The sequence below is a fragment of the Trichechus manatus genome, unplaced genomic scaffold, assembly GCF_000243295.1.
Source record: "Trichechus manatus latirostris isolate Lorelei unplaced genomic scaffold, TriManLat1.0 scaffold00002, whole genome shotgun sequence".
Lineage (NCBI taxonomy): Eukaryota > Metazoa > Chordata > Mammalia > Sirenia > Trichechidae > Trichechus > Trichechus manatus.
Window position 1 is genome coordinate 10,116,002 of NW_004443938.1, and position 24,447 is coordinate 10,140,448.

The following is a 24,447-nucleotide window of genomic DNA, read 5'->3' on the forward strand; positions in this document are numbered from 1 at the left end:
ATGTGTGAGTGTGGTGTGTGAATGTGTGTGGTATGTGTGAATGTGTGAGTGTGGTGTGAGTGAATGTGTGAGTGTGGTGTGTGAATGTGTGTGTGGTGTGTGTGAGTGTGGTGTGCGAATGTGTGAGTGTGGTATGTGTGAATGTGTGAGTGGTGTGTGAATGTGTGTGGTGCGTGAATGTGAGTGTGGTGTGTGTGAATGTGTGAGTGTGGTGTGTGTGAATGTGTGAGTGGTGCGTGAATGTGTGAGTGTGGTGCGTGAATGTGAGTGTGGTGTGTGTGAATGTGTGAGTGTGGTGTGTGTGAATGTGTGAGTGTCGTGTGTTTAAGAATGTGTATGTATGTGAGTGTGTATGAGAGAGTGTGCGTGGACGTGTGTGAGGGTGGTGTGCGTCTGAGAGGGAGAGTGTGTGCATGTGTGGACTGGAGCAGCGTGTGAGGACAAAACATGCAGGAGTCAGAGTGGAACCAGGGGAATGAGGGGCTTTGCATGAAGTATTAAGAACTCGAGACTGGATTATTTTTACTCTGAAAGGGATGGAGAGCCGCTTCAGCACTTTGAGCAGATCTGTGATGTGATTAGGTCTATGTATTAGAATGATCATTCCGGCAGTATGAACACACACACACACACACACACGCATACAGAACTGGAGGAAGGCAGGTGGGACTTGCAGCAGGGAGAGCAGAAGTAAGAAGCTGTAGTGGTCCAGGAAAGGGAGAGAGGGCAGAGTTCCGGTCAGGAGTGGTTGTGGACATGCAGAGAAAGAACCATTGACCCAAAATGCTTAGGGCTTGCTTGGTAGGGTTAGTGACTAAGCAGAAGTGGAGAGAGACTGACTTTATATAGTAACCATCACATTTCTGGTTTAAACAATGAGTGAGTGGATGGAGCGCCATCACCGAGGGAGGGACACACAAGGAGCAGACTGGCAGGAGTCGAGGTTGGTCAGGTGGAATGGGAGGCGCACGTCAACACCGACCATCACTGAATGCAGATCACACAAGGATCCTTGGCCTTGTAATTAATGCACCTTATATCCATGCTCATGGGATCCTGGTACGTAGGTGACAGATTTTACTCCAACAATGGAAACTAAAAACTGAAACATCAGAGTACTGGCGAAGTGGGAAAGAGAAGATAACTCCCTTTAGATCATGGGTATACAGACCTAACTACGTGGCAAAACTAAGAAAAGGCATAAATAAAATAGAAGGCGTATTTCAAAGACTCCAGTATAATTTTACATACTTGTACAACTTTATGAAATATTTTAGTACAAGTTATGCTGCAAAATTAGCTATTAAAATGTCAAGCCATACTGTATATCTGAGACCTCTACTACAGTTAAACCAATCATTCACGAGCTACTAAGAATTCCTTTTTTCTAAAACCCTTTTAAGTAGGTAATAACCTGAGAGGGAGGCTACCTGCATGTTCCTCAGTGTATCCACAGTCTCCACCTGGGGCACAACCTTCACAGGCTGTCCTTCCCACGCGCCCCAGCCATCATCTGAATCCTGGTCCCGATCACTGTGCTTGGTCAGCAGGAGATAGGCGTCAATCAGCACGTCGTCTGAGTCTTTGGAACAGTCCTTTCCTGCGGCTGCATTGAGTAACTGCAAGATAATGCCCTTCTCCTCAACAAGGCCATCTGGAACAAAGACCTGCACGTTTTCCAGCCCAGGAATTTGTATCTGGAAAGGAAATAACCCAAAATTTTAAACTGAGAAACATCATACATTATAGAAATACACGTGGTTAAAAAAACAAACTGGATGTTTGGGAGTTTCAGATTTCAAAACATACATAGAAACCAGGGTTGTAGTTTAGTCAGGGACAGTGATGTAGACTATTCCTTTCTGCAACCTTAGTTGAAAAGGTATGTAATTTCATAGGTTTAATTTACATGGAACTGTTTCTGGCTGACAATTAATTAAAAATGGAGCATTATCCTTAAAAGCTGTTATTGTTTCCCAATCTGAATTCCTGGAGCAAATGTCATGTTTATAAAAAGAAAACAAAGGACTGTAGTCACTTTAAATACATACAAATTCAAAAAATTTTTTAAAAGGTTATAAAAGTTTTTAAAATTGCTGTTACAGCTTCAAGCCTGACTTCATACAAAAACAAAGCTTTTCTCTTTTTTTTTAGCATCAAGATTATGTCAAGAAACAAGGAAAGCATGTCATGAAATATCAGTCCCAAAGTAGGTACACAACGACTCTGTCATTTAGTATAATGTCACTTGACAGCAGTGTGATGCCAATGTAACCTCATCATCTCAAAGCCTACAAAATCTTGCAGCTGATAAAGTTATTTTAAACAAGAAGTACATACCAATTAAGTAAGTTAAACACAGCTGGAATTGGTCAATTTGAGACTAAGCATTTCTTTTTATTAAATAAACGATCTTGATCATTGAAAACAATGATTCTGTTTCCAAATTTATACAAATTTGTTCTTTATTAGTTATACTGTATTCCATTTCTTATGATTATTTTCTTAAAATCTGGATATGAGGAATGTAACGTTATTCAAAGAACACTCAGAACTTCGACATACTGTATTTTTTTATATACTGTCTTTTAATATTTTTATATTCAGTAAAAACTTGTCTGAATATTGATTTCAACTTTGCCAGAGAAAGAAAAAAATACTCCTCCCCATCCCCCTTGACAAAAGAAAATATATTTCACGCAATATATAACTGATGACTTTGCTACTTAAAAGAAAAATAAGACTTCTGATTCTTCTTCCAACATTAACTGTGAAGAAACCTGGGAAAAGCTGCGAGAGAGGGGAGAATGGAGAAGGAAACTGCACAGCTGGGGCCCATGCTCCGCTCTCTCCAGTTTTCTTTCTCGATTCCCCAGGCTTCTCAACAATAACTGCCAAAAGAAGAGAAAACTCAAAGATAAGGAACAAATCTTTAAAGTACTGAAAGATAAAAAAGAGTCAACCTAGAATTTTGTGTTGTTGTTGTTAACTGCACACTGTCAGTTCCAACTCACAGCGACCCCATATACAACATAACAAAACACTGCCCGGTCCTGTGCCATCACGTGCAGTTTTGCTGTGCCTGAGCTCATAATTGCAGCCACTGTGTGTCAGTCCATCTCGTTGAGGGTCTTCCTCTCTTTCGTTGACTCTCTACCAAGCATGATGTCCTTCTTCAGAGACTGGTCCCTCCTGGCATCATGTCCAAAGTACGAGAGGCTAAGTCTCGCCATCCTTGTTTCTAAGGAACATTCTGGCTGTACTTCTTCCAAGGCAAATTTGGTTTTCTTCTGGCAGTCCACGGTATATTCAATATCCTTCACCAACACCACAATTTAAAGGTGTCAATTCTTCTTCAGTCTTCCTTATTCATTGTCCAGCTTTCCCATGCATATGTTGCATACCATAGCTTGGGTCAGGCACACCTTAGCCCTCAAAGTGACATCTTTGCTTTTCAACACTTGAAAGAGGTCTTTTGAGGCAGATATGCCCAATGCAATATGTCTTTTGATTTCCTGACTGCTGCTTCCATGGGTGTTGATTGTGCATCCAAGTAAAATGAAATCCTTGACAACTTCAATCTTTTCTCCATTTATCATGATGTTGCTTATTAGTCTAGTTGTAAGGATTTTTATTTTCTTTATGTTGTGGTGTAATCCATACTGAAGGTTAGAATCCATACTATAGAATTCTATACCCACTGAAAATATCCATCAGATATGAAGGTGAAATAAAGACTTTTTCAGACAAAAACCTGAGAGAACTCTCCGCCAACAGACATATACTACAAAAAATTTTAAAGGAAGTCTTTCAGACAGAAGGAAAAAAGATAACAGAAGGAAACTTGGATTTACAAAAAGGAATAAAAAGCATCAGAAATGGTAGTTATGTGGGTAAATATAATTTTTTTCTTCTCATTTTTAAAGCCATTAAAAAATAACTGCTTAAAGCCCAGATAACAAAAATGTTCATGGACCAAGAGACTCAACATTGCTAAGAACGTCTGCTGTCCCCAAACTCGTTTACACATACAACACAATCACAATAAAATCTCAGCAGGCTTCTTTGAAGAAACTGTAAAGCTGATGTTAATATTTATACAGAAACGTAAAGGTCCTAGAACAGCCAAAACAATCCTGAAATTTAAGAATAAAGTTGGAGGACTGGCACTACTTGATTTCAACCCTTACTATAAGCTACAGTACTGACCCCTAGCTAATGATACACATATTCAAGTCTTGAGGGGCAACTGAAATTTACTTTGAAATGCATCAAAAATTAAGGTGGATAGATATTTGATAACCAAGAACAGCAAAATATTCTTTGTAGAATCTAAGTGGCTGGCACACCAATGTTCACTTTAAATGTCTTTTCAACTTTTCTATACCCTTGAAGTGACCATAATAAAAGGCTAGGGGAAAATGAAGGACTGGTACACACAAATAATGGACGAATCTCCAAAACATTATTTTAAGCAAAAAAGAAAGAAAGATTAATAGCTGCCATCAAGTCAACTCCAACTGATGGTACAACAGAAAGAAACATTGCCCAGTCCTGCGTTATCCACACATCTGCTGGCGTGTTGAGTCCACTGTTGAGGCTACTGTGCCAATCCGTCTCATTGAGTCTCCGTCGCCATTGCTGGCCCTCTACTTCACCAGACGTGATGTCTTACTTCAGTGAGTGATCCCGCCTGATGATGTATCTAAAGCAAGTGAGTTGGACAGTGTTCTATTGTGGGCCATCACGTTTTCATTGGCTAATTTTTAGTAGATCTCCAGGCCTTTCTTCCCAGTCTGTATTAGTCTGGATGCCCCACTGAACCCAGTCCACTATGCTGGTACTGGAAATACCGGTCGTGCACCTTCCAGTGCCATGGCTATATGCCAAGCTACCACAGTATGCGCAGACTGAGACAAGAGTGACGGTAAGAAAAAGAAGCCAGACACAAAAGATTCCATTCATATAAAATTCAAAAACAGACAAAACCAATCTATGGAGAAATCAGAGACAGCGGTTGCCTGTGAGGGTGGGACTAATTAGAAGGGGTGCCAGAAAACTTGAATTAATGAAAAATGTTATATATCTTGATAGAGACGCCAGTTAAATGCATGCACACAACTGCTAAAACTCATCACTTGCACACTTAAGACCTGTCCATCTAATCATATGTAAATTTTACTTAAGAAAAAACACATATGCAAAATCTGCGACATCATTTTATGCTAACTTCACTGTCAACTAAAAGTTAACACAGTACAAGTCAACAAAAAGCCAACTGAAGACACAACAATCACAGTCCAACTCCAAATATGTCGATGACACATTTTTGACACACTGAACACTAATGACCAAAGATTAGACAAGTTGTGGAATGACATCAAGGATATTACACATGAAGAAAGCAAAAGGTCATTAAAAAGACAGGAAAGAAAGACCAAAACAGATGTCAGAAGAGGCTCTGAAACTTGCTCCTGAACATAGAGTAGCTAAACCAAAAGGAAGAAATGATGTAGTAAAAGAGCTGGACAGAAGATTTCAAAGGGTAGCTCAAGCAAAGAAAAGTATTATAATGAAATGTGCAAAGACTTGGAGTTAGAAAACCAAAAGGGAAGAACGCATATGGCACTTCACAAGCTGAAAGAGTTAAAAAAAATTCAAAGCTCAAGGTGAAATACTGAAGGATTCTATGGACAAAAAAAACTGACGCAGAAAACATCAAAAGAAGGTAGAAGGAATACACGGAGTCACTGTACCAAAAAGAACTGGTTGATGTTCAACCATTTCAGGAGGTAGCATATGATCAAGAACCAATGATACTGAAGGAAGAAGTCCAAGTTGCACTGAAGGCACTGGTGAAAAACAAGGCTCCAGAATTGATGGAATACCAATTGAGATGTTTCAACAAATGGATGCAACGCTGGAAGCACTCACTTGTCTATGCCAAGAAATCTGGAAGACAGCTACTTGGCCAACCAACTGGAAGAGATCCATACTTGTAATCACTCCAAAGAAAGCTTATCCAATGGAATGCAGAAATTATTGAACAATATCATTAATACCACATGCATGCAAAATTTTGCTGAAGATAATTCAAAAGTGGCTGCAGTCATACATCAACAGGTAAGACGATGTGGAACGAGGGATATCATTGCTGACATCAGATGGATTCTGGCTGAAAGCAGAGAATATCAGAAAGATGTTTACCGGTGTTTTACTGACTATACAAAGGCATTTGACTGTGTGGATCATAACAAATTATAAATAACATTGGGGAAGAATGGGAATTCCAGAACAGTTAATTGTGCTCATGCCAAACCTGTACACAGATCAAGAGGCAGTCATTTGAACAGAACAGGTGTATGCTACATGGTTTAAATCAGAAAAGGTGTGCACCAGGGTTGTATCTTTTCATCATATTTATTCAATCTGTATACTGAGCAAATAACCTGAGAAGCTGGACTAAAAAAACAAGAATGTGGCATCAAGATTAGAGGAAGACTCATTAACAACCTGCGTTATGCAGATGACACAACCTCAGTTGCAGAAAGTGAAGAGGGCTTGAAGCACTTACTAGTGAAGATCAAAGACTACAGCCTTTAGTATGGATTACACCTCAACATAAAGAAAACAAAAATCCGCACAACTGGACCAATAAGCAACATCATGTCAAGTGGAGAAAAGACTGAAATTGTCAAACATTTCATTTTACTTGGATTCACAATCATCTCCCATTGAAACAGCAGTCAAGAAATCAGAGGATGCATTGGGTCAGGCAAATCTACTGCAAAAGACCTCTTTAAAGCATTGGAAAGCAAAGATGTCACTTTAAGGACTACAGTGCGCCTGGCCCAAGCCATTGTGTTTTCAATCGCCTCATACACATGTAAAACGTGGACAATGAATAAAGAAGACAGAAGAAGAATTGATGTCTCTGAATTATGATGCTGGTGAAGAATACTGAATATACCATGGACTGCCAAATGAACAAACAAATCTGTCTTGGAAGAAGTAAAGCCAGAATGCTCCTTAGAAGCAAGGATGGTGGGACTTCATCTCATGTACTTTGGACATGTTATTAGGAAGGACCAGTTCCTGGAAAAGGACGTAATGCTTGGTAAAGTAGAGGGTCAGCAAAATAGAGGAAGACGCTAAATGAGATGACAAAGTGGATGCAACAATGGGCTCGAGCATAACAACGATTGTGAGGATGGCGCAGGACTGGGCAGTGTTTTGTTCTGTTGTACCACAGGGTTGCTATGAGTCGACTCGACGGCACCTAACAACCACAACATAGAAATATAAAGGGCAGTGGTGGTTCAGTGCTAAAATTTTCGCCCTCCATGTAGGAGACTCCAGTTCATTTCCTGGCCAATGCACCTCATGTGCAGCTCTCACCCATCTGTCAGTGGAGGCTGGTGTGCTGCTGTGATACTGAACAGGTTTCAGCAGAGCTTCTAGACTGAGACAGACTAAGAAGAAAGGCCTGGCGATCTACTTCCAAAATTCAGCCAATGAAAACTGTATGGATCACAAAGGTCCAAGTCGCAAGCGATCACGAGGATGGCACGGGACCAGGCAGAGTTTCTTTCGTTGCATTGCGCACAGGGTTGCTATGAGTCAAGGGCCAACTCAACAGCAGCTAACAACAAGTATATAAACTAGTGTCAAAAATTCCTGTTCCAATAAATGTAGACCAAACTCTTGTCAGAAAAATCAAAACACTTATTGAAAGCCTACAATATGCTGGTAATTTGCTGATAATTTCTCCCAGCACAAGAGGGCTCCTAAATGTATAATTTCTTTTATAAGGATCAGCACAAAGCTGGTTCCTATGAGGCAGAGGTTAAAGATGTCCCAAATGTCCAACTTTTCCAACTGCTGTACCACTCCATCATCTCTAACATCAACTACTCCCTCTCCCCTCAGTACTCTCCCTCCTGTCTTTGGGTTCCCTAACTCGCTGCAGCGTCTCACAGAACTCACGATCATATAAAGGAAATGGCTCACTCGGTTGTGAAAGCTGCCAAGTCCCAAATTCATGGGTCAGGCATAGACTTCTCCCTGGTCCTCAACCCTGCCCAAGGACACTCAGCTTTCTCGTTCCATGGGCTGGGAAGCCCACTGGGCTGTCTCTTGCAGGGCTCTCCCTCTCTGCTCTGGAATTGGGTCTCTTTTACAGCAAACCTGACCGATCCCCTTGGTGGGCCACAATTATTCTATCACACAATCACCTGGGCGGGAGTTGCAAGACCATGGCTAGAGAGGCCACACACAAAAGTAATTGATCGTACTGCAGCTCCTCACCCTTTATTCACAGGTGACTAAAAAACTAACATCTTACAAAGCACCTGAGCTCAGATTTCTAATCATGCATTTGTTTCTATTTCAAATTGGAGACTGAAGATCTACTTGATTTTCCACTTTTAATTCAAGCTGGAAGATCTTTTTTATCTGCTTAATCTTTACTTGTTCACAAGGCTACTAAATCTAAAAGCAGGAGCTTTGAGAGTTCTTTAAGATTTGATCAAAAAATCGTTCTTTAGAGAAGGGCCTGGTCTATCTCCTGTTTTTGCAAATCAAGTTTACAAAATGAACACCCCCACATTCTCTAGTTTACATATGGTCTAGGGCTGCTCTGGTCTGTAACAGCAGAGCCGAGTAGCTGCAGCACAGACTTTATGGCCCACGCTCCTAAAACAGTCACTATCTGGGGCCATTACAGAAAAAGGAAAGTGGGACAGGTACTGATGCCCGCAGGAAGGGGACCGGCAGGAAGGGAACCACCAGGAGCTGGCTCAGCAGACCGAAGAGGAGAGGGGAGAGAGTTTACTGGCTCAGTGGACCAAAGAGGAGGGGAGGGGAGAGAGTTTACTGGCTCAGTGGACCGAAGAGGAGAGGGGAGAGAGTTTACTGGCTCAGTGGACCAAAGAGGGGAGGGGGGAGAGTTTATGGATGCACTGGCGGAGAGGTCCTTGTAAAGTCTCTCTAATTGCAGGGCATTCTCTTCATTGTTTTATTTTAAAGAACAAAGCAAACACTCTTCAGGGAGAAGTCCACCTGAAACCGTCTGGATCAGTGCTGGTTTGGGATGTCCTAGAAAGTCACCTGACTCAGGAGAAAGGCAAAGGGTGTCACCACAGACGCAGGAACTATTGCTGGGGTATCATGAAGAGCCTCTCAAAGGTCACTTAACCAGGAGCACATACACAGTTAGTTCACACATACCACGTGAGGTATGTGGGTGAAATAAATTTGTGGGTTTGGGATAAAATTTCCAGAAACAACATCATACACAGATTCTAAAACTGCTAAATCTCAAACAACTTAAGTGGGTAACAAGACAACTCAAGAAGTGGTTCCAGTGATAGCCGGGACATGGACATCAAAGTTTTAGGTACAAAAAACTACGTCTTTCTCATTACTTCTTGAGAAATTATGGGACAGTCTTCCAAATGGATCAACGCACAGTCTGCAAAGCCTAAAATATTTACTGTCTGGAGCTTTAAGAGAGTCAGCCTGTTTCAGAAAGAAGTAGCAAAGGCTAAATATTGCAACTGCATCTGCAATAGTTACCTTAACATACTGCTTTGATTTCAGAACATCCAGCAGGTCTCTAATGGGGGCTGAAAGTGTGAATTCTGCTGCTATTTCCAGGTCCTAGGATCACAGTTACAGAGACACTTCTTTAGGGTTAGCTTTTTAAAAAGTAAGATAAAAAATAAATAAAATCATTATCAAGGATTGTTAGCTCACCTTTCTTAACATTTTAGCAAATCCAAGTGCCTTGGAGGCCCTTTCTCTGGCTTCGTGGAAGAGCTCCTTCAGTGCTCGGCTAATCTCTATAACAGATCGCCTGGAAAGTGGGTAGGAATCCAGTTAGGGCACATCAGGGTACACCCCAGCATCTCAAGAGATAGTCAACAATAAAGATGAAGCAAATTACCAATCACATTAGTAAGTAAAGACTGCAGATTTTTAAAATAGGAACAAGCAATTATTATGAATATATGCTGGAACATTCAGAAGCTTGCCCCTCACTGTTTTCTAGAAAACACTTGTTTTCTTTAAATATAAGTGAGGTACATACATTAAACAATCTTCAATTAACAGTAAATTCCATTTCCTAAAGATTTTATTCCGCTAATTTTTTGGAGTTTGAGATAAAACTCTTGACTCCCAGTTATAATCCAATTAAAAAGGAATATATATAGTGTGTGCTGGTCAGGGGCAGATTAACCAGTAACCAAGTTACACATGGGCTTACATTAAGCAAGGTATGCATACGCTTAATTGTGTTTACCTACTAATCTGTAGTGTACAATTTCACATGGATTTCACTACATCAAAGATGTGATGAAAAACAGGTTAAACTGTGGACTATAGATTTATAAGTCAGCGCAAATAAGCCAATGCATACCTTGCTTATTGAGTAATCTGTCCCCGGCACTAGTAAATGTTTAATAACTAGCTCTTCAAAAATATTGCCTTGTATGATGTTTGCTGATTTCCATGGCCTAAACGCTCCCATCATAGCTGATTTCATGGTGTACCAGTATGACATTGCTGAGCAAGTTGCTGGGAAGAGATACGTACAATCAGCTTTCTCAAGGCAGCAGAAACCAGCTCCAGCACACCCCTGTACATGGGCCTACCTTTTGGATCCATCCCTGGGAAACAGCCAATTAGAGCATCCTGGGAGTCATTCACTAGTCTGCCATCTCTGTTCTTAAATTTCCATTTTAATTTTGCATTTACCATGTCAGTTCCAAAACTGCAAGACATTCTACAAAGGGACTCATTCCTTGTCTCAGGTTTTCGATATTCTCCCAGGTGAGACCTATGTGGGAACCTCTTTCTGTAACCTGGCTGTAAAGACCCCCAGGTGTTCTGAAAGTCAAAATTACTTCTCATGAAACTCTGGGAGCTGAAACAAAACATTTCAGCTCTGCAGAAGTCGGTTCTACCCGAGCATCTGCCAAGATTAAATCATATGAAATTGCTCATATGTGGCCACAAAATGGCGTTATGGCTAGTATCTATGCCACAAAACCAGGAATTTCACATGGCTCAACTTACAAATACTATCTGCAGAGAGTTGGAGGAAATGTAATAGATGAATAAGCCATGGTTTCAGGTACTTAAGTTTAAAGTTCAATAGGACGGATAAGCTAAGCATAAAAACGGTCAAAGTACACTAAACATCCTTAAACACATTAATCTGCAGAAAAATGATGTTTAATTAAAGCCATTCAAAAACCTGTGGGTGGAGGTGATTCTACTCACCTTTCTTTAACTTAAACAATCTACTTCTTTCTCTAAGGCACAACTGCATTGTTGTTTTTGTTGCTAGGTGCTGCCCAGTCGCTTCTGACTCATAGCAACCCTATGTACATACAACAGAAGAAAACACTGCCCAGTCCTGCGCCATCCTCACAATCATTGTTATGCTTGAGCCCATTGTTGCAGCCACTGTGTCAATCCATCTCATTGAGGGTCTTCCTCTTTTTGCTGACCTTCTACTTTACCAAGCATGATGTCCTTCTCCAGCAACTGATCTCTCCTGATAACATTCAATATTCTTCAACACCACCACAATCCAAAGGTGTCAAAATTCTTCTTTGGTCTTCCTTACTTATTGTCCAGCTTTTGCATGCGTATGAGGCAACTGAAAACATCATGGCTTGGGTCAGGCGCACCTCAGTCTTCAAGGTGACATCTTTGTTTTTAACCCTTTAAAGAGGTCTTTTGCTGTAGATTTGCCCAATGCAATGTATTTTTGATTTCTTGACTACTGCTTCCATAGATGTTGACTGTGGATCCAACTAAAATGAAATCATTAACGTCAATCTTTTCTCCATTTATCATGATGTTACCTATTGGTCCAGTAGTGAGGACTTTAATTTTCTTTGAGTTGTAATCCATACTAAAAGCTGCAGTCTTTGATCTTCATCAGTAAGTACTTCACGTCCTCTTTACTTTCAGCAAACAAGGTTGTGTCATCTGCATGACACAGACTGTTAATGAGTTTTCCTCCAATCCTGATGCACCATTCTTCTTCATACAGCCCAGCTGCTTGGGTAATTTGCTCAGTATACAGATTGAATAAGTATGGTGAAAGGATATAACCCTGACGCACACCTTTCCTGACTTTAAACCAGCAGTATCCCCTTGTTCTGTTCGAACAACTGCCTCTTGGTCCACGTACAGGTTCCTCGTGAGCACAATTAAGTGCTCTGGAATTCTCATTCTTCACAATGTTATCTATAATTTGTTACGATCCACACAATCAAATGCCTCTGCACAGTCAATAAAACACAGGCAAACATCTTTCTGGTATTCTCTGCTTTCAGCCAGGATCCATCTGACATCAGCAATGATATCCCTGGTTCCACGTCCGCTTCTGAATTCAACCTGAATTTCTGGAAGTTCCCTGTCAATACACTGCTGCAGCTGCTTTTGAATGATCTTCAGCAAAATTTTATTTGTGTGATATTAATGATATTGCTCAATGATTTCCGCAATCGGCTGGATCAACTTTCTTGGCAATAAGCATAAACATGGATCTCTTCCAGTCGGTTGACCAGGTAGCTGTCTTCCAAATTTCTTGGCATAGACAAATGAACACTCCCAGTTCCGCATCTGTTGGTTGAAACACCTCAGTTGGTATCTATCAATTCCTGGAGCCTTGTTTCTCGACAATGCCTTCAGTGCAGCTTAGACTTCTTCCTTCAGTACCATCAGGTCCTGATCATATGCCACCTCCTGAAATGGATGAAGGTTTACCAATTCTTCTTGGTATAGTGACTCTGTATTCCTTCCATCTTCTTTGGATGCTTCCTGCACCATTCAATATTTTGCACATACAATCCTTCAAAATTGCAACTCAAGGCTTAAATTTTTTTCTTCAGTTCAGCCTGAGAAATGCCAAGTGTGTTCTTCCGTTTTGGTTTTCTATCTCCAGCTCTTTGCACATGTCATCATAATACTTCATCTTCTCAAGTTACCCTTTGAAATCTTCTGTTCAGCTGTTTTACTCCTTCATTTCTTCCTTTTGCTTTAGCTACTTGACGTTCAAGAGCAAGCTGAGTCTCTTCCGACATCCATTTTGGTCTTTTCTTTCTTTCCTGTCTTTTTAATGACCTTTTAGTTTCTTCATGTATGATGTTTTTGATGTCATTCCACAACTCGTCTGGTCTTTGGTCATTAGTGTTCAATACGTCAAATCTATTCTTGAGATCGTCTCTAAATTCAGGTGAGATATCCTCAAAGTCATACTTTGGCTCTTGTGGACTTGTTCTAATTTTCTTCAGTTTCAACTTGAACTTGCATATGAACAACTAATGGTCTGTTCCACATTAGGCCCCTAGCCTTGTTCTGACTGATGATACTGAGCTTTTCGATCATCAGATTCCACAGACGTAGTTGATTTGATTCCTGTGTATTCCATCTGGTGAGGTCCACATGTACAGTTGCCATTTATGTTGGTGAAAAAAGGTGTTTGCAATGAAGAAGTCATTGGTCTTGCAAAATTTTATGTGATCTCCAGCATCGTTTCTATTACCAGGGCCATATTTTCCAACTACTGATCCTTTTTCTTTGTTTAACTTTCTCATTCCAATCACCAGTAATTATCAATGCATCCTGATTGCATGTTCAATCAATTTCAGACTGAAGAAGTTGGTAAAATTCTTCAGTTTCTTTATCTTTGGCCTTAATGGTTACTACGTAAATTTGAATAACAGTTGTATTAACTTGTCTTCCTTGTAGGCATATGGATGTTATCCTATCACTGACAGCCTTGTACTTTAGGACAGATCTTAAAATGTTCTTTTTAATGATGAATGCAACATCATTCCTCTTCAAGTTGTCATTCCTGGCATAGTAGACCATATGATTGTATGATTCAAAATGGCTAATACCAGTCTATTTCAGTTCACGAATGCCTAGGCTATCAATGTTTATGGGTTCCATTTCATTTTTGATGATTTCCAATTTTCCTAGATTCATGCTTTGTACATTCCACATTCCAATCATTAATGGATATTTGTAGCTGTTTCTTCTCATTTTGAGTCATGCTACATTAGCAAATGAAGGTCCTGAAAGTTTGACTCCATCCATATCATTAAGGTCAACTCTACTTGAAGGAGGTAGCTCCTGCCCAGTTGTCTTTTGAGTGCCTTCCAACCTGGGGGGCTCATCTTCTGGCACTGTATCAGACAATGTTCCACTGCTGTTCATAAAGTTTTCACTGGCTAATTCTTTTCAAAAGTAGACCACTGGGTCTTTCTTCCTAGTCTGTCTTAGTTTGGAAGCTCAGCTGAAACCTGTCTGCCATGGTGACCCTGCTGGCATTTGAGTACCGTGGCATAGCTTCCAGCATCAAACCAACACAAACCATAGTACAACAAACTGACAGACACATGGGGGACAATTTCATTAGGCTAAAAAAATTTTAAGTTCTCCTTGAGAGAAACTTTCACCAATAAATCATAACCAAGACATCATATAAAGACAAGAGTAATAATAAAATCCCTTTAGGTCTACAACTCAAATTCTTAAAGGTCAACAGTTTGCTTTGAACAAGGCTCATTTTTGGCTCATCGCCAAGGTTACAACTACAAGAAATAAGAGACAGGAGGGGAAAGTGCCACTTCAACCTTATCTCATCGGAAGCACTACTGTCATCAGCACTGGTCCAGAATTCAGCACAGCTCTCCTGCAAGCCAGACTCTAAAAAACTGCCGGTTGATTTCAGCAGCATTCCTGCAATATCACTAAGGGAACAAAAATAACAAAAATAAAACACAGAAGGAAAATGTTCTTTTCTCATCTTCTAAGTACTGAATAAGAAGCTGAAAGATTCAGTTATTGCTCCAATAGTTTAAAAATGCACAACAATGGAATTTTTTTCCTTTGAGTATAAAATCATGATTAATGTAAAAAAGCAGAAATCTCAATTATGTATTACTCATTGTTCTATTTCCACAGTTTTTCATTATAAACCTTAAAACTCTTAAATTCATAGTAGCTATACAGTTATTGTACAAATATTATCTCCACCTTGAGTGTTCAAAATGGTATAAAATGACCTCAAATACCTATACGGCAAGATGTTTTTTAAAAGCTCACTAAACCAAACTCTAACACAGGAAAACTAAGTGACTTCCTTAAATGTAACTGTTTTTAAAAATTCCCCACACAATCAGCTTTTTATAGTCAATAAACAGGAAATATTCTACATAGTTGATACTTCTTGTTGTATACACAATCTAAACAGTAATGTTAAAATGTAAACTGAAATGCATAAAATAAAATGATATAGTTAAAATTCAACAATGGTTTATTGAGCTCTATGATGTTCAAGGCCAGGACCTTCTGATCTAGTAGAAAAGAACAGGCATACACAATCAATATTAGCTATGGCAGAAGGAAAGCACTAGGCGAGTGTCAGAGGAGAAGGAGCAAAGCCGGTCGGAGGTCCCGGCCTGGTCCCATGGACAGGAAGCACTGCACCAGGCAGAGTAGTAACGGGCAGAGAGATCCGTTGGGAAGACAGTTGGGGAGGCAAGTGGACCGTCCAGGAAGATCAATAAACATGACCAAAAGGCATGAGGATGTGGTAAGCAAGCAGCACGTCTGTGAAAAAGGAAACACTCTGATCTGAAAGGCTACAGAGCATAAGGTTTTCACTGGCTAATTCTTCTCAGAAGCAGACCACTGGGTCTTTCTTCCTAGTCTGCCTTAGTCTGGAAGCTCAGCTGAAACCTGTCTGCCATGGGTGACAAAGCGTGGGGGAGTAAGACTGGGAAAGTAAACTGGGGCCATGTGTGGAAGGCCCTGAATGCTGTGCTAACTAGTTTGATCTTAATTTGATAGACAAAGGTAGGCTTTAAAATTTATGAGTGGAAAGTGACTGGATTAGAAATGCGCTTTTAAGAAGAGCAGTAGACAAGGATATACAGGTTGTATTTTACTCAACAAGTATTTGAGTGCCTATTGTGTACTAAGCAGCAGGGAACAAAACAGATAAAATCCCTCTGGTGAATGGACAAAAATAATAAGTAAAATGAAAAAGGAAAATATACAGTATTTCAGATATTGATAAGAGCTATGGAGAAAAATACAGCGGGGGAGAAAGCTGAGGAGTACGTGCAGGTAGAGATCTCAATTCTAGGTATTCTGAGAAGGTAATATTTGGACAAAGACCTGAAGGAGATCAGGAAGTGAGTCATGAAAATAACTGGAAGAAAAGTGGTCCAGGCAGAGAGACCAGCAAGTGCAAGGGGCCTGAGGCAAGCACACGCCTGGCCGGCAAGAACAGGAAGGAAGCTGCTAGACTGGAGTGGAGCAAGCAGAGGAGGAGCAGGAGACGAGGACAGAGACATAAAGAGCAGTGCCAATGTGTCAGTCCTCGGGGGCCATTGTTTAGGCACTCTTGCTTTTACTGAGTAAGAAGAAGTGTTTGGAGCAGAGTAGAAACCTGGTCTGAACAAGCATTTTAACAAGATCCCTCGGCTACTGTGCTGAGAATAAACTGTAGGGGGAGAAGGACAGAGCAGGAAAGCTACAGAGAGGGCTGCTGCAATACTATAGTGGAGAAAGGACAGCCTGTCAGAGTGGTAACATGAAGGAGGAGGGCAGATACATCCTGAAGAGACAGCCGAAAGGATGAGAGGCGTGTGTGAGAGAAAGAGAGAAGTCAGGGTTGATTCCGAGACTGACTGAACCCGGGAACTAGCATAGGAAGGAGAAAGGCGATGAGAAGTCTCCGTGAACCGGAAGAGCAGAAGTGGGTCAGCCCAGAAAAGGGGCGGTGAGAAAAACCTGGGGGCTTCCCAGAACAAGGAGCACAAAGGCGAAGACCAGAGACACGAGGAAGCTGCAGAAAGTCAGAGGCTGCACTATAGGGAAAGGGAAGGACAAGCAAACGATAAGAGCAAACTGATAGACAGGAAGAAATGAGGCTACAGTGAAATTATATAACATGAACTTGTATAAACCTAAACAGTAGGCTGTTTCTTGTTTTTGTTTAATTTATTCAACAAAGCTCCACAGCGTGGAAACAGAAAATGCAAACAGAAAGACGTATAGCCAAAGAGAATTATGGAAGACGAACGGGGGAAAGATTTTGAAAACTGCAGCAAGTGCATTTTTTGAAAAGGCTAACTATGGGAACCAGGCCACGCAGGAAAGCAAGGGAAGTCAGATCGGCAATGGTGGTCAGATGGACTGGGGGAGTTCTAGGAGCGTGTTCACTGATTACTCAAACTAAGACACACAGGATGTGAAAAAGAACCGGAGATGAGGGCCAGAAAAGTGCGTATTAACTGCTGAGATGCTGAGTAGGGGACAGAGATGACCGGAGCTGAGAACAGTGAGGCTCTGAAGTTAGAACAGTGCTCTCCACGTGGAAGCTGAAGTCTTAAGAATGCACTTGAAGGGTAGGGAAGAAAACATGAGCTGGGCATAAAAGACACTGAAAGAAGGAGACAGAGGAAATAAAGTGACCACTGAGGAAAGTGAGGGAAGGCAGTACAGACAGAGCAGCAGAATCCGAAGCCAAGGGGAATGCTGATCCTCACTCCACGTCACAGTCAGTCGGGGGGAGTGGGCACCAGCAAAGACCACTCCAATGCACTCTGTAATCAACATGTGCGTACCTGTCCTCAAGACTGACATCAACTCCTAGAACAGACTAACCAGTGACCACACTTCCTCATGACTTTCCCTGGCTTATGACAGTTCTCTCCTTTCACCACACATAAACTCAGTTTTTAAAGAGATTCTGTGATTAGTATCACATTCCCAAAGGAACAGGAGTGAAAATAGACTCCTTTAGTCCCTGTGGTCTCCACCCAGACACATGCATTCAGGTCTAGTCTACTCTTTAGAGTACTTAGGTTCTCCTCCCCTGTAGATGTAACAAGAGGGTTTACTCTGAGGCAGGGCTTCTCAACCTCCGACTACTGACGTTTGGGGTGGATCCTTCTGTGTGGTAGAGGCTGTCCTCTGCACTACACAACGTTTAGTAGCACCTGTGACCTTGACCTTGACCCACTAGATGCCAGCAGCAACCTCCCAGTCACGACAATCAAAAATGTCTCCAGACGTTCCCAAACGTTCCCTCAGGCAAAGTCACCACTGGTTGGAAACGACCACTCTAAGGGTAAGAAAACGCAGGGAAAGGGGCGCACACCAGACAGGACTGACTGTAATTTTAATATGATTAATCACTGAAGCATGCAGAAGCCGACTGGTGAGCAAACTGGGAGTGAAACTGAGGAAGTAAGGACATCATATTCAGAAGCATAAGAATTCCTACCAGAAAAGTTTCCCGGCCTGTGCTTCTCCTCCTCGTATGTAATGAGTTATTTCTTTGGTGAAATTCCATTCTTCTTCTAACAGATTTTTTAAACTATGGGATGCTTGAGGTAATTGCTGCAACATTTGGATCCAGCTCCTCATGTAATCAAAATACACCTTAGATACAAAAATGTAAAAGGAGATATTTGAGAGTAGAATTCAGAAACTCAAACTTTCCCCTATGTTAACATGAAAGATATACATCAAAGGCAAAGACTCTTAAAAGCAGTCTGACAGTCAGGGATTGGACTGGACTGTGGGACATAAAGTTATACTCGTGAGGAGTGTGCCTCTTAGCTCAAGTAGATACAAGAGACTAAATGGCCAGCTTCTGTCCGGAGGTGAGATGGGAAGGCAGAGAGGGTCAGGAGCTGGTTGACTGGACACGGGAAATCAGGGGTGGAAAGGAGGAGTGTGTTATCACAGTATGGGGAGACCTACTAGGGTCACATAACAATGTATGTATAAATTTTTGTATGGGAAAAAATAAAAAAATTTTACTGCCTATGAACTTCTACCAACAGCCTAAGTTGATGGGGTATAAAATACCTGAGTCACACGTTCTCTCCCTCGGAACTTCTGAGACATTACTCCACCTGGCAAGTGCCCTACGTGCTCTCTCACCTTGCTGCTTACAGGATTCTTTCACTATTCCTGCATCTCAGTTATTTCAACAATCTACGTCTCAGTATTCACTGTCTGGAATGATTTTTTTCTGAGCTCTAGTAATTTTCAATAAGCAATTTCAAATCTTTCCTTTATTTCAGGAAAATTTTCTTCTGTTATGTCCTGCAATGCTTCTGGGTCCTCCATCATCCAGATTGGGCAGTGTGAACCTATAGTCCTGGGCCCATTATGAATACAGCTGGTGTGTGTGGAGCCTACAATTCATAGGTCTGTCTTACTGACATGATACAAGTCTCTTAAATACCAGGCCCAGAACCTCCCTCTTATTTCTTCTGTTGCTCCCTCATCTCCTTGACTTCTCCCTCACAGCCCTCTCAAGGGGCAACTGTTGGTCTTACCACACACCTCAACATCTGCAAATAGTTGGCGTGATCTTGCTCCTCACTGCTGGTTTCAAACCATCAGTCTTATACATTCTTATTTGAACAAACAAAACAAACAAGCCACCCTTTAAGATTCATGTCACCCCTCTTCATCCTGTCACGCACTGACTTGGTCAGACTCTGGCACGTGACTTACAGCGTTCTCTCCACCCAGGCTCAGCCATCATGCTGTGGAACTCAACATCCACGGCTGACCCACCTAATGCCACGTCACTTCAGTTCTTGGACTGTCTTCACTTCCAAGGACACTTCCCGACACTTGTGCTTGGATCCGTCAGTATCACTGCTCTAACTCCAAAATCACCAATTCAAATACCTAATGCTAAAACCCCCTCTCCCTGCTTCCAGTGTATTTGTTCAACTGCTACTACAACTGTTCTCTTAACCTTACCTGGAATTCCCATCCTAACAATTTATTTTCTTTCTCCAGTCTCCTACTCCCCCTCTTTTTTCAGTTTCCTCCTCGTTCAGTTTAGATTCCATGGGTTTAGGGGTTCCACGGCACTCTTGTCAGTATGCTAAATTCCCGTCACCATCCTATACCCTCCCACTCCTCACTGCTTTTCTTCTCACCTGTCCGTCAAACCCCAAAGCTAGATCAGCCCAACTATCCTGCTTGCCATGCCTACACTGAAGAAGCCGAGGGCCATTAGAAAGTCACATGACAAAATCATAATCACCAATCACACAGCCTATCTCATTTCTGGTCTCAGTCTCTTCCATTCAAAAATCCCTAACGGACCCATCATCTCCACTATGCACCTGGCTGCACAAGTCAAACACCCAGCAGTCACCCCAGCACCTCCCCTCCAATCACTGCGTCTTGCCAATTTCACCTCCTAAATTCCTTTTAAATCCTTATACTTCTTTTTAAATAAACGATATACCACTCTAGTCCAAGGCTGATCGACGCACTACGGTAACACCTCTCATGGTTTCTCACATCTGTTTTCAGACTCAGCAAGAACGGTCCCTTCAAAAAGCTTTCTTTGGAACCTTCGTTCTTGCCACACTCCTTCCCACCACAGACTTTGCATCTGCCGCCTTCTCTGTCAGTAACAACACATCACAAGTCAAGTCAAGTTCTCCTGTGGTTCTCTCTTTAGCCCTCTCTTTCCTTCCTCCCCAGAGGCGATAATAATGAACATAGCATACTACCTTCAAGTTTACATGTTTTTTTAAGAGAACTTGTTATTATATAAATTACAATATATAGTACAATGCTGTTTTGTGCAAGTTTCAAAATTTTACAGAAATTGGATCATAACATACATATCACCCTTCACATAAATTCCAAGTGCCCCTTCCTCAGAGAAGTCTTCCCCACCCCCACACAAGCTGAAAGCTTATTGTCCGTCTGTAAAACGCCTCATGCTTCTCCTCTGTGGCGCTTTCCATAGTTGCTGTTATATGTTTGCACGACTACTTAATTAATAACCATTTCCCCATTATTCTGAAACCCCATATGACGTGAGGCTCCTCATGGAGTCCTCAGTACCGGCACGGTGCCTGGCGCACAGCAGGTACCTGAGACGCGTGTGTGGAGGAAAGACTGTTTTTCCTGCTCCTTTATTCTTTTTCTACAGAACACTACTAATGCACATGCTCGCTCTCCCTGCATATCTTCTACAACTATCGTGTCTAACAAAACTCACTCTCATATTTTTATTCTTTTAAAAAGTTTTAGGTGGTTTCCTTAAGTATGTCTATCACGTGTTCCCACATCATAACACTGTGTTTATTCTTCCGGTTATTCTGTGGCCAGGAGCAAGGAAAACGCTGAGGTAGTTCCCAGCCTCAACTTAGGTTTGTTGCCTCAAGTGCTCACCACGCCTAGTCCTTCCTTTGTTCTGCGCATAAATGCCTCAGGTTTTTTAGAACAGAGGGATAATAAAACACTGAGGAAAGCCCCTTAAGTCACAGACTTTCTGTATTCTGCTAACCATTGCTACCGCTCCCTCTTTTCACAATAGCTCTCATCCAGCAGTCTTCCTGGCTAACAGATTAGGTTGCAGGCGATACAAATGTCTCTACTTTTGATCCCTCTGCCCTGCAGATCTCTGGTCTACAACAAGATGTCTGCAGGGACCCTCCTGACACCAGAGCTCTAACTCATCACTGCGTGGGCCCACCATGTCTATGGAGTACATTTGGGACTTTGTGTCCATCCTCATTTTAGTCTAACCTTCAAGGCAAATAACTGTAATAGTTTTACTACTCGGGGGTTGAGTGGTAGATACTGTGGTCAATTGCCTCCTTTACTGAACAGGTAATTATTTTCTCTAGTTTTTATTACTTTTGCTGCTTTGGGTAGGTTTCAAGGGAAGGGTGCTGTGGTAAACTTAATGCGATTGCCTGCCTAACGGCCATTCTCCTCCTCCTTCCTAACAAAAGCACTGACTTTGGCTACTCCCGGCCTCAAAACAGGCCCTGCCCTGCTCCTTCCAGGGCACTAGGGGGCACAATTTTAAAACCATTGATCTTTTTTTGTGTCTTCATCTGTGAAACTGTGGAGATGAAACTAAGGGAGACTGTGTCTTATGCAGATCACTGGTAACAAAGTCAAACTCCTAAGCATTCTGAACACTAATAAGCTGTGGACTTTGGTAATTCCCACAATCCAAGCTTCCAAACTCTCACAGGCATAGCCGGGGCACTCAAACTGGATGACCTGAAAGGTGTATTCTACTCTTCCTTCAGGCCTCAATGACTAGGTAATAAAATCTGATGTCTGGGTCTTTGTAAGACCATCCATAAACAGTTTGAAAAGCAAAGTACATCTTTTCTTTTTAAACCTCTGGTTCAATCATACGTAAAAAGAGAAAAAAAAAATAATTTGCTTACTGCTTTCTACCATAACTTTCCAATGATAAAGATTTTTCTGACATAAGAAATGTAGAGTATTTCAAAATGTATAGTATATTTACCCACTCTGGTCCTTTATGTATTCCCCCAAAATAATTATGAAATAATTTCAAACTCATTAAAATTATTTCTCATAATATGCTAGATATTATAAGCCCCATTCCTAATCACATTCTCCCTTGTCAAGGATTGAACTGTGTTCCCCAAAAAATGTGGGTAGCAACTTGGGTAGGTCATGATTCCTAGTATTGTATGATTGTGTTATTTGATGTGATGTCCTTATGTGTTGTGAACTCTACCACTATGATGGGATTATATGTGATCTCCTCATGTGTTGTAAATTCTATCACTGTGATGAGGTTATACCGATGAGGCTGACAAGATCAGTGTCTTAATGCAATCTCTTTTGAGATATAAAAGAGAGAAGCGAGCAGAGACCCATGGGAACCTCATACCACCAAGAAAGCAGTGCTGGGAGCAGAGCGCGTCCTTTGGACCTAAGGTTCCTGCGCAGAGAAGCTCCCAGACCAAAGAAAGACTGATGACATGGACTTTCCCCCAGAGCCGATGGAGAAACCATTCCCCTGGAGCTGATGCCCAGAATTTGGACTTGTAGCCTACTGGACTGTGAGAGAATGGACTTTCTTTGTTGAAACCATCCACTTGTGGTATTTCTGTTGGAGTAGCACTAGATGACTGAGATATCCCTTCTCTACCTTTACTACAGAGGCTGGAAAGCGAAACATTTAATTCTCAGCCTCCATTACAGTAACGGAGGCCATGAGCCAGGTCTGGGGAAATCTGCTAGGTGGGGCGTCCAGGAGAGCTTTGGCTGTTTGGACAAAAAGGGCTCAGCCTTGGCTGGCAAGGTCCTTTGACCCTCTGCCCCTCCTCTTTCTTCCAGCCTAGAAGGCAGGGGGTGGGGAGGGGGAAGGGTAGTGGTGGTGGTATCTGAAGATGCCACAGTCACGGTGGAGCAGGAGACCATGGTGATGTCAAACAGGGATGAAAGCATTCCTAAAGCAACATACCTAAGCACGTTGTGGTTTTCTGTATAATTTCATCAACCTGCCACATTATGTAATCATACACTCTAATGAAACTATTAACATATTGTTACTGTATATTAACACTCTACCGGACCTTGTGAAAGACAAAAGAATTTCAAAACATCGCCCCCCGCTCATGAAGCCTTCAATCTAGTTAGGAAAGCCTGAGAACAAAGGAGTAGTATATCATTAAGTGTTATACAGTATATTTTTAATTAGTATACCTGCCGTAAGAGAAGGGATAGATAAATGTCAGCTAAGATTTTAGGAAGTCAGATAAAACTTCCTAGAGAAAAATAAAATTTGAAAGGAAGTCTATACTGGGCAGAAAAGGAGAAAAAAAGACATTTCTAGCAGGAAAGAACAGTGTGATTTTGCAAAAGTACAGCACACAGGTACAATGCACGTAAAAAGACCGGAGGGTCTCTTCTCAGAAATAAAGACGCTGGCTCCTGCAAATAAAGCTACTGACAATTCTCGGAAGGTGCCAGGTTCCTCAGCTAACTTCCAGCTGACTCTCTGAGGTTCGGCTTCCTCCTGGAAAGAATTTCCCAGCTGTCCCAGGCCAGTCCGGGTCTCCCGTGTCCATGCCTGCCGTGCATCTCCCACATGATCCACACACTGCCTGTGGCTGGACCAGGCACAACGCTGGACAAGGAGCTGCTTCTTGTTCACCACTGTCTTCTCAAAGCCTTGAAAGGGCCCTGGCACCCCCCCAGCTACTCAACACACGGCTGTTGACAGATGGCTACATAAAATAGGGACAGGTATGATGCTATTCTGAGCCACTCTGCTACAGGATGAACTACCCTACAATTAAACAATGAACTACAGTAAGATGTGACAAAATTTATTATTTAAAAACAATTGAGGGGGACTTCTGCCAAAATGGCGCTCTAGGCAGAAGCACCACGCCATCCCTCCACAGCAAAGATCCAAAAAACTAAGCCTAACAGAGAAAACGACAGTCCTGAAACCCTAAAACATCAAATGAAGAGATAAAGAACTCAGCCAAGCACCAAATGGAGAGAGAAAACTGACAAAGAACGGAGAGTGAGGAGAGATTCATGCAGAGGTCCCCTATCAGCTAACACAGC

General features: G+C 41.7%; 1 protein-coding gene across 10 annotated transcripts in view; it reads right to left on the reverse strand.

Annotated features, from left to right (window-relative positions):
- MAP3K4 (mitogen-activated protein kinase kinase kinase 4) overlaps window positions 1–24,447 on the reverse strand; it is a 171,518-nt gene that overhangs the window by 36,811 nt on the left and 110,260 nt on the right. For all 10 annotated transcript variants that reach the window (XR_002823591.1, XM_012554726.2, XM_004368790.1 and 7 more), the window contains 5 exons: window positions 18,326–18,483; window positions 14,661–14,777; window positions 9,757–9,856; window positions 9,577–9,660; window positions 1,431–1,697 (listed from right to left, as the gene is read on the reverse strand). Coding sequence is in view for 9 of the 10 variants with exons in the window: in XM_012554726.2 (XP_012410180.1) it covers window positions 1,431–1,697; window positions 9,577–9,660; window positions 9,757–9,856; window positions 14,661–14,777; window positions 18,326–18,483 (726 nt within the window). In the remaining variant the exon portion in view is untranslated. The remainder of the gene's footprint in view (window positions 1–1,430; window positions 1,698–9,576; window positions 9,661–9,756; window positions 9,857–14,660; window positions 14,778–18,325; window positions 18,484–24,447) is intronic.